Raw genomic sequence first — 12446 nt, 5'->3', positions numbered from 1 at the left:
AAAGCAAAGAAGTCTACCCAAAAAAAGGTAATTCATGAGCTACTGAGTGTTGAAGGAAAATAAGGAAGCTGAAGAGAGGAATACATCTCAGTCAAGACAGAGGGAACAGTATACAAACACAAAGGTAGAAACAAAAATCAAGTATTGCCCCAGGACAGAGTAGTCCAGTTTGGCTGGAATAATAAGAGTATAAAAAGTAGTATGAAATGAGCCTAAATCTGTAGACCCAGACTGTGGAAGACCTGCATGAAAAGAAGTATAAATTTATTCAGGAAACAAGAATATATAAAAGATAGCAGTTTTGATCAGAGATCCCATTTAGTCTAACCTTCTCATGTTACAGAAGAAGAGCTTACCTTCTTGATGTGCCCAAAATCACAAGGGAATTTATTACCAGAAATGATAAGATTCAAGCCACTGATTTCAAATCTCACACATATTTTAACAGAAACATGACAAAGCAGTATCTTCATGAAATCTAAATATTACTTGAAGGCAGCATAGGCTGTAAAGGGGAATAGCAAGAGATATAACTAGAAAAGTAGACTAGATCAGCATTAAAGAAAGCCTTTAACATAACTTAGGGCTTTTATTTTTCAGCAGATGAGGAGAGGAAGCAGGAAAAGGATTTCTGAGTTAGACACCAGCCTTTATAGCCAGAAACTCTCTCCTTTGGTTTTCCTGACACTACATTATTCTGACACTTCTAACCTTCCAACTGCTTCTTATGCCTTCTTGAAAGGCATTTCAATAAAAATTATTTTCCTTAAGTGAAAATCTGAACCTGTCATACCACTATTCAATTAATTCCAGTGGTTTCCTAGTATTTCCAAAAGAAAATATAAATTCTGCTTAGGTTATAAAACCCTACGCAACCTGGCCCCAATCCATCTTTCCAGCTTTACTGGATATTATTCTCCCTACTGTACTCTTTGATCCAATCCAACTAAGCTTCCATTTGTTCCTTATACACAGCAGTCCATCTCCTGGCTCGATGCCATTGCAAAGGCCTTTATGCCTAGAATGCATGGCCTCTTTATTTCCACCTCATAGGGTCCCTCTCTTCCTTCATGCTGCAGCACCAATATCCTTATAAAATCTTTTCTAATTTCCTCAAATTAGTACCCAAATTACCTTATATTTAACTACTGTATAGATTTGCTTTTAATAACTTTGTATTTGTGCTGTATGTTTTTATATGCCAGATGAATGGTTGAATATTGATTTTAAAAGATCTTGGGTTTTAATGGAATAAAAGCTCCATATACATTCACAATGTGATATGGCAGCCAAAAAAAGTAAATGCAATCATAAGCTACATCAAGAAAGGCAGCTTCCAAGCATAAAGAGATGATAATCCCTAGAGAGTTTACCCTAGTCAAACCACATCTTACGTATTACATTCAGTTCTGGGTAGCATGCTTTAGGAAGTCTACTGTAAAATTGATGAAGAACTTTCAGTGCAGTCAACCAAGATGGTGAAGGGTCTTCAGTACATATCATATAAAAGATCAGCGGAAGGAATTGGGGATGTTCAGCCTGCAGAAGGCTCAAGATCAGACAAGGTAGCACACACCTGTAATCTCCTATACCTTGGTGTGAATTTAAAAACTACTCCACCCTACTCAGACCATACTTTAGAAGATTTGATTTAGCTATTTCCTGATTTGTAACAATGGAGATACCAAGAATCAGGTCTTGGGAACTCTACATTGCTCCACCCTACTTAGTTTAACAAGGTCAGGAATGTCTGAACCTATACTCAAGGATTAAGTATCTAAGAAGATGGCCTTCAAGAGACATGTGCAGAAACAGCTGATAGACCCCTGGGCTATCCTAAGTCAAGCTAAGCTAACACTGGTACAGATGAGATTCAGGAAAGTGACATAAAACTGTCTATATAGGGCACATCACTTCCTCGCTTCACCCTCTTTCCCCGGAGAGGCGGCTCTGGCTGGCAGCGTGCTAAGTGTTCCGACATCTTGGAGTGGTGGCAGCTATTTGTTTGGGTTTTGGCAGTGAGTTTGCCCTTGACTGATTCAGGTTCAGGTATCTTGGCTGAGCCCTCTTGGAGTTCAGGCTGATTCCTTCCTCCTTTACTCTCCAAAACCTTACCTTCCTAGAGCCTCTGGTCTTCCTCCTGGTACAAGTCAGGTGGGAGAAATCCTACACCCTTTCCTTCTTCCTTCTTAATTTCTTTCTACTATATTAATTAAATCACTATAAATTTCCAGTTGATGGGTATTTTTCTTATATATTTGGGATATCCATGGCGACCAAATAATTAATATAGTTTAGGTCATAACACAAAAATTATCCTTTACATTGGGAAGGCTGATGCTGGTAGATCCCATGACCTCAGGAGTTCTGAGCTACAATAGGGTAAAAGCCAACCAAATCAGACACCAATACAGTGAGATCCTGAAATGGAGAGGGAAGACCAGCAAGCTGACTGAGAAGGTTCAAATAGATCCAGATCAGAAAAACAGAATCCAACATATCCAAGTCAATAAATACTGGGATCAGGCCCATGAGTAGCTGCATAACCACGTTTATTAAGAACCTACTTTATGCCAGGCATTGTGCTTAAATGCCTTACAAATATCTCATTTGATTCTCAAAACAACTCTGGGAGGTAGGTACTTTATTTTATCTCCATATTACAGCTGAGGAAACTGAGGCAAAGCAAAGTTAAGAGATCTGACCAAATGTCTAGGGCCATATTTAAACTCAAGCCCAGAAAGGGGTCACCATATCTGGGTGGCCTCTGGATTTCAGAGCCATCAATGATCCTTTCCTACATTAATAATTTCCATATATGGAGAAGAGAGAAAATATTAGAAAATGCATGCAAAGAATAGAAGCTGGAGAGGGGTCAGCTGTCAGTCAAATGAAGATTCCTTTTGGAATGTGACGGGGAAAAGCAGTTTGGAGCCAAGTCAACTGCTAGACTTTTTCTGGGTTTTTGGGCTTTGAGTTTTATCTCTGGGACTTGGGATAATCAAGTTGGAGGTGACCTGGCTGATTTGAAGGAGGACAATAGTCCATATATCTCTCTCTGACTGGCTGTTTCATGCTAGTGCCTGAATTGCCATTTCTCTCAATATCCTCCAACCTAACACTCATTATAGATAATAGGGATATCCCATTCCTCTTACCTCCATCCTCCACCCTTGTCCTGTCTTCCCCAAATAAACCCCTTGTTTGACAAAGATTAAGAACTATTTCACTGAAATCTCACATCTCACACTGAGTGACTTGAGAGAGACTTAAGGGGGCAGGGGAGGCTGAAAGGCTTCTGAAGAGGGAGGTACAAAAGGGAGGAGGTTAGGCAAAAAGAAGATAACTATGTGATTCATTAGTTATCTAGTAACCATCAAATATACACCCTCAAGTATCATCTATTACACATATAGAAAAAAAATCAAAGAAAGGCTTCCTGGAACAGTTCAAGGGAAAGAGCTGACTTTCTGGAAAGAGAGGTTCTCAAACCAAAATTCTGGACATGGGTGAAACTCTTTACATGAATAATAATTGCTGCATAGCTGTAGGAATTTAGAAGTCTTAAAAGGTCATAAAAGGAAGGTGCAGTGATCATTTCAGGAAGTTTAGCAGGTCAATTTGGTATAACTCTTAAGAAATCCTCCCCAAACCAACTCTCAGCAATAATTCCGTTGCTAGTGAATTGTCCCTAGCTAATAAGCTTTTCTCAATGACAAAGAAGTGGGATGGGAAACAAACTATTTTTAATGGTTTCTCTATAATTCATATACAACTATACAACAACATATACAACATATACAACTAATTTCCATAACTTTTCTCATATATTTTATAAGGAAAAAACATTCTAAGCCTTACCAAATTCCAATCATACCTGGCACTTTGCTTTAGTGGGTAATAAAGAACAAAGAGACAGAAGTTCTTCAAATGTTAAATTAAGTCTTGGGATTCCTGTATCTAGTAATCATTTTCCTCATCAATAATGATTGGATTAAGTGTGATTTGGGGATGTTTGCTAAATATTTTTTTTAAAAAACAGGTTAAATGGCTTCCACCCTTCCTATAAAGCATAATATACAAACTCCATAAACATTTCTGATTTGTGCCTAATTAAAATACAATACTTCTTTCTACTTTCCATTTTTCCAGGAATAAGAAAAAACAGATCAATAGCCAGAGGTACTTTATGTACATTTTACTCACCATTCAGGAAAAGTTCCTTAAATACTAAATGAAACACTGATTGAGGAGCCAGTTTAAAACTATATTAGTATGCTTTTTTGAAATTAAGCTGTCAGTTGCAAAATGATTCTACTGATTAACAATGAGATTGATTTCTGGCATTTTATACACTTATTTATACTATCATAATTTTAGCAAAATATTTATAATTTTTCAAGTCAAGTCTATTCTTAGCTTTAATCCAGCTTTCATCTTCTGAGGCTGAAATCAGCATAATTTAAATTAAACATGGAAAAAATATTGATAAACAATCCACATACTTCACAGTTCCCACCTAGCCTCCATGATTCTACTATAACTATAAACTATAAACACTATAAGATGAAGGAGGATGATATACAGTTGACAATTATGGGCTTTCATTTGACAATTCAAAAAATATTTCCTAAGAGCCTACTTAGAATGAAAATTACCTATTGTTCAGAAGACATGTAGTTAATTGGATGGGAGACTGATAGCATTCATCTAACAGTATAAATATCTTGAATAAACATGGAATTAAAAGGACCAAGAGCTGGGTCAAGAATTTAGCAGGAAGAGGACAGCAAGCTAAGTTATTTTAATGAGTCCCAAACTTTTCTATGAAATTGACTACTCTTTTAAATAACTATTCTTCTGGGAATACTGTAAGGCTGCAAGTCATGGAACATGAGAGTATCTGATGAACTGATGCTGAGGACAATTAAAAGTCAAAGGACAATTAAAAGATTCATGGTAGTGTGAAGATGAAATTTAACTCTCCCCTGATTGTGAAAATTAAATTAATTCCCTTACCCATTTTTAGATTTAATCACCAAAAGTGTAAACATCCCACTTAATCATTAAGTGGGGAGGTCTGTGACCCACCTAAGCAATTGTGGGTGACGAATCAGAATCAAACTGACTGCCCCATGAGCTGGCCTAAGCAAAGCTTCAACTGTGATTGGTAGACACAAAATTAGGGGAAGGCACAGGAAGTGATGCAAAAGAAAGTGTCATTAAAAGGGAATTACAACTTCCTGAGTGGAGTTCAACTTGAACTTCGTCTTCTTCTGGAGTTCGGAGTTGGAGTTGGAGGCTGGTAAGCAATCTCCTGCTTGGACCTTTTCCTGGTGAGACTGACCTTGAATCTCTTCTTTTGGACTGACACATGGTGAGTGAAAAGCTGACTCCTTTTCTGGATTTTCTGAAGATTCTAACCTCAGGAGAGACCTACCTCTTGAGGGAGACTTCCCCAGGTCCTCGGCTTTGCCTCTAAGGACTAACTTTCCCTGCCCAGGGCCGGAAGTAAATTACTTAGTGCTTAGCCTAGATATCTTACCCTAGCCTCTCTCTGATTTTCTTACTTCACTCTTTGTATATTTTGTAAATAAATTATAAATAAATCTCTAAATTCCTGGACCCTATTTTAAATATAATCCAGTCCAAACTTAAAAAAAAAAACTTAAAAAAAATTTTTTTTCTTCTCCTTTACAGTAGGCATGGGTAGGCATGAGCAGGCTATAATACATTACACAAAGGAATTACTTTTAGAAAAGCAAAATATAGGACTCTATTCCCAAAAAACAATGATTAAAATAGATGGACTGGGCAGATGGCAAGAGCAAGGGATGACCATGGGACAGTTCTCATCTTCCACCAGTATCCTCAAAATAATCAATAGAACACAAGAAAATATTGGATGAATTTGCTGGGGAAGAGGATTGGGGAATTATGGAAGGACACGATCAAAAATTAGGATTAAAAGGCATGGATTACCTGAATCTTTGGAAGAAACACCCAATCATATCATAGCTCCAATGAAGTAATGGAAAAAGAACTGTATACTAGGTGAAAGTGAAATGAAGACATAATATTAATGGAAAGTGGCTGAACAAATTATGGTATATGAATAAAATATTATCATACAATAAAAAAATAAGTAAAACTAATACAGAAAAACCTGGCAAGGCTTTTATGACTTAATATAGAGGAAAGCAAGCAGAACTAGTTCAATTTACACAATGACCACAATAATTTAGAGGAAAATAACTCTGAAATACTTAAGAATCTTAAATAAAATAATCATTCATAACTTCAAAAAGTTGATAATATAGCATACCTCTTGCTTCTAGCAGAAGTGTATTAGCAGTACAGAACAATGAATACAATTTTTAATATAGTGGCTGATTGGTTAGGAAGAAGAAATAGGCAACTATAATATTTTAAAATACACAACAAAAATAAATCAGAAGGTGACACAACGGGCAATTTTGCTATTAATTTTAATATAGATTTGGGTTTTTATGCATGTAACAGGAGTTCATAGGTTCAAATATAATCCTCTTTTAAGTTAACTCTTTGTACAATAAATGTTTGTAGAAGACTAAGTTATAAAAAATAAAGAAAATTTTTAGAAGACAATAATCCTGGCCTTCAAAACATTTGCAGTCTAATAGAGTATAATGTACACACAAATAAATTCACATATTATATTTTCTAAGGACAAAGAAGAGATAGAAAAAAAATGTTTTTTTTTTTTTCATGAAAACTTGAGGAAGGCCAAGAGAGGCCTTACAAGTCAAGGGGTCAGAGACTTCATGGAGTAGGTGGCACGAGAGCTGAGTCTTAGAAGAAGAGTACTTCACAGATGGAGAAACAGAAAAAGTACATTCTAGGATGTGATTCAATAAAGAAGCAAAGGACACAGTTGCTCTGACAGATGGCAATAAATTGCAATATTTTATATTGTATCCCAGATAGCAGAAATACATATGATCCCTTAACAGATGTTAAGGGTGTGTTAATACATACTTCAAGATAATATACTAAAAGAGACAAACATTCAGAAACAGAGACTATACACTAGCCTTAATTTTTAAACATTCTTAGATACACTTTAAGTAGACACATTCCATGAATTACTACAGATTTAAAAAAATAATAATTTTATTGGTGGTTAGCTTCTCCAAAACCGATTAGGCTGATCTTTGGAATAATTCTGGTTCTTAAAAGCTATGTTTGCATAGGACAAGTTCTTGTAGGGTCAGCAGAGAAATGAAGGCTGCTACTTCACTGTGTCTGGTTTAGATGGTACTATATATCAGTTCTGAAGAACTACCTAAATCTGGAAACGATAGGGCTGATCATTAAGTACCTTATGTTTTCATTCCAGATCTATTATAGTCCATACATTAAGGGGAGAACCCAAGACAAGACCAATATTAGGAATAGCTGTGCACTGAAGACCATCAACTCTGTTTACTGTCTGGCCTCCCCTTTCTCAGCCATCAAGGGAAAGAGAAATTCCTGTGAAAGGGGGTCCAGTCATCCCAATAAACACCAATAAACTTCAGGGTAAGCAAGCATAAGAGATTCAGAATAAAAGCACTGTTCAGAAGAGTAATGCTTGTAATGTCTACTATGCCTCCTTAGGAGCCATAAGTGTAGTGAAGATCCAGAAAAAGAAGTTCTTACCATCCAAATCTTTGGCATGACCAATAGTTTAATTTCAAATGGATATGGTTTTACCAATGGAAATGACATTAAAGAAGATGCATTTGCATCTGCTTTACCTGTTACATGTACCCTAAGGATCCCCTGAGTTTTCCACCTAGCCTGCAGCTGAAAACTGTTAAGTATGCTGTGACTTCTTGTTAGAATGTGAGCTCCTTCAGAGTTGGAACTGTCCTACTTTTCTATTGGTATCCCCAATATTTAACAAGGCATTGCACTTACCCAGCCTAAATTACATTTTCATTAAGATGCTGTACTATGCATGATAGATTCTTGAAGAAATACAGGAAATGGAGGGCAGCTGGGTAGCTCAGTGGATTGAGAGCCAGGCCTAGAGATGGGAGGTCCTAGGTTCAAATCTGGCCTCAGACTCTTCCCAGTTGTGTGACCCTGGGCAAGTCACTTGACCCCCATTGCCTAGCCCTTACCACTCTTCTGCCTTGGAGCCAATACACAGTATTGATTCCAAGACAGAAGGTAAGGGTTTAAAAAAAAAAAAGAAAGAAATACAGGAAATGAATCATATTACTCCTTTAAAAGCACAGTTATGTACATAAGGTAAGAAGAGACTGTGTACACATAATGAAAATGGGCCTGTTATCTCTGATGAATTGGGCATCTCATTTGCAAGAGACTCCTAACATCCTTACAATAGGAGGATCAAGTATAAGGCCCTGCAATTACAGTTATTTATCAGATCCACTGATATGGAAATAATTTCAATAATGGATGAGGACAGAAGAAACTGGTTTGATTTTTAATGCTTTATAAGCATCCCCAAGCCTCTGATTTTTTTTTAATGGGGCATGTACAATAACCCCTATATATTAAAAAAAAATAAAAATAGGGGGCAACCGGGTAGCTCAGTGGATTGAGGGCCAGACTTAGAGGCGGGAGGTCCCAGGTTCAAATCTGACCTCAGACACTTCCCAGCTGTGTGACTCTGGGCAAGTCACTTAACCCCCATTGCCTAGCCCTTACCACTCTTCTGCCTTGAAACCAATACACAGTATTGATTCCAAGACAGAAGGTAAGGGTTTATTTAAAAAAATAAAAAAAAATAATTAAATAAAATAAAAATAAAAAGGCTGGAAAGAACCAAAGTAAACCAAGACCTCACATACTGAAATCTCGCTCTCAGTCTAACTTAACTCTCAACTTTAACAATGATTAATAACTAAAATAATCGCTAACACTTATACGGCATTCTACTTCTGTACCAGGCACTGGGCTAAGCTCTTTACAAAATTATTTCCTCATAGAATTACGCCTAGGGGGTCCTAGGTGGATTCATAGGGCTACACAAATCCCTTCCACAGTCCCCAAGCAGTCCTACAGGCACCCCCTTGAAGACCACCACTGAAGGAAAACTCACTACTCCAGGAAATAGCCCTTTCTACTTGGGACAGTTACTAATTATTAGCCAATTTTTCAGTTCGTCAAGGCTAAATGGGCCTCCTGGCCACTTCCACCCACTGTTCCTAAATTACCCCCTGGAACCAAACCACACTTTGGAGGCTTTTCTGATATTTGGGAAGGACTATGTGGGGGCTTCCGCCTCGGCCCCCTGACGTCCTGTCCTCTCTGGCCTTTAATAAAAACACCCCCAGTTCCTTCCACGGTTGTAGGATCTCCTCCAGGCCCCCAGTTTACTCCCCCTGCACGCACAAGAACTGGAGCAATCAGGGGCGGCTCAAAACGCGGTCGATGACCACGCCCCCTCCCCGACCAGCCCCCCTGAGATACCGGTTCCGACCTCCCGCGTCCCCCTCTCTACACTCAGGGGCCCCCTCTCGGTCACCCCCTCCTCTTTCCCACCTCCTGTAGGCACCAGGGCCCTTCCCCGCCTCTCCTCAGCCCACCTACGTGCGGGAGGGAGGAGAAAGTTCCTTCCTGAGCCTTCCCCAAACTCCAAGGAAGGATGGAGGAGAGGGTGGAGCAGACCCTCCCACGCTGTTAGACCACCCGGACGAGGAGGGAGGAGAGGGGTTCGGTGCTCAGCCCACCCGGGGGATTAGAGCAGCGCCCAGGTCCTCATCGCCTCCGTCCATACCTGCTCCCCCAGCCACCCTTTCCTACTTCTAGGGAACTCCCCCCTCAACGGTACCTAACCTTCCTCCCTCCCTCGTAGCCCCACTCTTGGAGCCCTGATCTTCCGCCCGCCCCCCCCCCCATCTTACCGCACATGGTGAGAAGGAGGTGCGCGCAAACTCGAAGCGGGGGGCGCGGAAAGCGCAGCAAGAGGAGGAGTGTTTGGGGGGTAGGCGGAAGATGCCCAGAAGACTGTAACGCGTGCGCGAGAGAAACCCAGAGGGCGAGGGAAGGCCGGAGGATGCGACGTCCCGATCACTGTCCTAGCTATCCTTCAGTGTGCTGGTCTACCGGGCTACCTAACTGACTGGGCGGCTGACTCTCCCAGTTCACTACTGCAGCGGAGGCGGGGCGGGCTTCCTGCGGACGCTCCCAGGTTCAGCCGCTAGCAACCGCCTGGGCTCCGCCTCTGTCCCGCTCACACCTCCCCGCGTGCATGGCGTGCCGCCATCCTATTGGGCCGTCGGCCCGCCCCTCAGACTAAGGCTCCACCTCCCCAGTTTCTTGGCCGTCGGCTTTCCTCTGCCAGTTTCTCCTCCCCCTCTTTCCTCCACTGTCCCTCCCTCCTTGCGTCGCGCTGCGCTGCTGGCATGATAGACGTGGCACCCAGAGCTCGTCCGCCCCCTCCCCGCAGCATCCGTTTAGAGATCCTGGTGTCTGGGCGAGTCTCCTCAGGCCGCCCGTAGGAGGGGCAAGCGGGGAAAAGCAGTGAAGGGGAGCCCCAACTGATCGCCCTAAGGGGCACACGCCCCTCTGCTTTTCCGGTGCTTGGTTCCCAAATTGGTATGCATAATATGGAGCCTGACAAAGAGGTGAATTGGAGTTCCGCAGAAAAAGATCAAGAAATAAAAAAAGATAGGAAATAAGAGAATAATAACAATAGCTAACATTTGCATAGAATCATTTTATTTAAAAGATTATCTCATCACCCCAATTATTAGAGCCTAAAGGGGGCTTTCAAAGTCAGCGAGATTAAGCTACCTGTAAAGAGGTTTGCCATCCATCAGAACAGTCTTAGATCTGGAAAGGACCTTAGAGATATTTAAAACCCAACTCATTCTTCTTAGGAAGAGGAAGTAACTGCACCACGGTCACAGAGATAACAATGGCACAGTGTATTGCCACTATAAGTTTTTTAAGAAATGTTTGTTGAATTTGTAGCACTTTACGGTTTACAAATCGTTTTATATACATCATCTCCTTTGTGCCTCACAAAAACCTCTGAGGTTAGGAATCATTCCTATTTAAGATATGCAAAAATTGAGGCTAGAGGTTAGGTGAATTAGCTAAAGCCATAGAAACAAATAAGTGACAGCAGGGCATCTCCACAGAACTTCTTAAAACCGGACCCTCCGGAGTTTTCAGAGTGGTTTCCTTGCAATAACCGAATGAGGTAAATAATACTGAATTAGACAAAGAACAAATTGAGGCACAGAGATTGAAAATGACCAGTCTCCATAGCTGCCTCCTGAATTGAAAAAGGAAGAAAGGTACTAACAAAAAGAGCAATAATAAAGATATTAGAGATTAGAAGGGAGAAAAAATCAGAGACAGGAGAAGGAAGGAAAGAAACATTGTGGCTAAAACTTTCTGATTTCAAACAGCTACTCAGAGCCAGTCTTTCTGGTAAAAGCAAATTCTTTTCCACTTTTTTTTTCTTTTTTTTATTGCCTAAGGATTCGAAGTCCTTCATTAGAACTGCCCAACTCTTACATTTCCCAATCTTTCACTTTAATGCAACTAAATAATAATAGTGACAAAAAATAACTATAGAGTTACAAAATAAGCATGCACTTAGAAAAATCTGGATCACCAGATTTTACTTTTTTCTCTCCCTAATCTATATGGTGGAGATTAGTATGGTACATTAATGCTTTACTATGCCATTTTGCTAAACCCAAAACCTTGGTCTAATGTAACCCCTAAATGATGCTGGTTATACTTGAAGAGGACCAAAAATCTAAAAATGACATCACTATGTTGGGGCCAATGTACAGTGTGTCCAGCTGTGTCTGATGAGAACCAATACAAATTGAGAAGATTACCACAAGTGAGACACAAATAGCTTATATGAACATTTGGATTGGAGATATCTAAATTCACACATCATTCCTTTCTTTTAAGCTACTTCAGTTCTGCTCAGTTGATAGAGAATGGCTTTCTTTGATACAGGCACACCATGCCCAATGGGCAAGTACCTGGGTCCCTCAGGTCTCAAAATCAATGCCAAAGTTCTTCAGAGAGACCTTGAGAGTATCCTTGTATCACTTCTGATCTCCATGTGAATGCTAGCTTTTAGTGATTTCTCCAGAAAAGAGTTTTAGGCAATCATACATTTGGCATTGGAACAACACATGGGAGTTTCATTATCTGTAGTACAATCTGAATGGTTGGCAGTTCAGCTCAAAAAAGGACCTCAGAGGTCAATATCTTATCTTGCCAGATGAACTTCAGGATCTTTCTAAGATAATTTGAATGAAAGTGATTCCATTTCTTGGCATGGTACTTCTGGGCAGACTGTCTAGGTTTCACAGGCAAACATAATGAGGTCACCAAAATGAATCTGTAAACCTTCAGTTTGGTAGGCAGCTTAATACCTCTTCTCTTCCACACTTTCCTTTGTAACCTCCCAAACA

The 12446-nt window shown here is 40.0% G+C and overlaps 1 protein-coding gene across 5 annotated transcripts in view; it reads right to left on the bottom strand.

Moving 5' to 3' along the window:
- GFPT1 (glutamine--fructose-6-phosphate transaminase 1) overlaps window positions 1-10270 on the bottom strand; it is a 92707-nt gene extending 82437 nt beyond the window's left edge. Inside the window, exons 1-2 of one of the 5 annotated variants that reach the window (XM_056813443.1) lie at window positions 9900-10213; window positions 5983-6050 (exon numbers count right to left, since the gene is read on the bottom strand). Coding sequence is in view for 3 of the 5 variants with exons in the window: in XM_007476275.3 (XP_007476337.1) it covers window positions 9900-9906 (7 nt within the window). In the remaining 2 variants the exon portion in view is untranslated. Of the gene's footprint in view, window positions 1-5982; window positions 6051-9899 lie in introns of all 5 variants that reach the window. The other 4 variants (XM_056813444.1, XM_007476275.3, XM_007476273.3 and 1 more) reach the window with 4 other exon arrangements.
- Between the last annotated feature and the right edge of the window lie 2176 nt (window positions 10271-12446).

The sequence above is a fragment of the Monodelphis domestica genome, chromosome 1 (assembly GCF_027887165.1).
Source record: "Monodelphis domestica isolate mMonDom1 chromosome 1, mMonDom1.pri, whole genome shotgun sequence".
Lineage (NCBI taxonomy): Eukaryota > Metazoa > Chordata > Mammalia > Didelphimorphia > Didelphidae > Monodelphis > Monodelphis domestica.
Note: the sequence above shows the minus strand (reverse complement) of the source record. Positions and strands in the feature narration are given on the sequence as shown.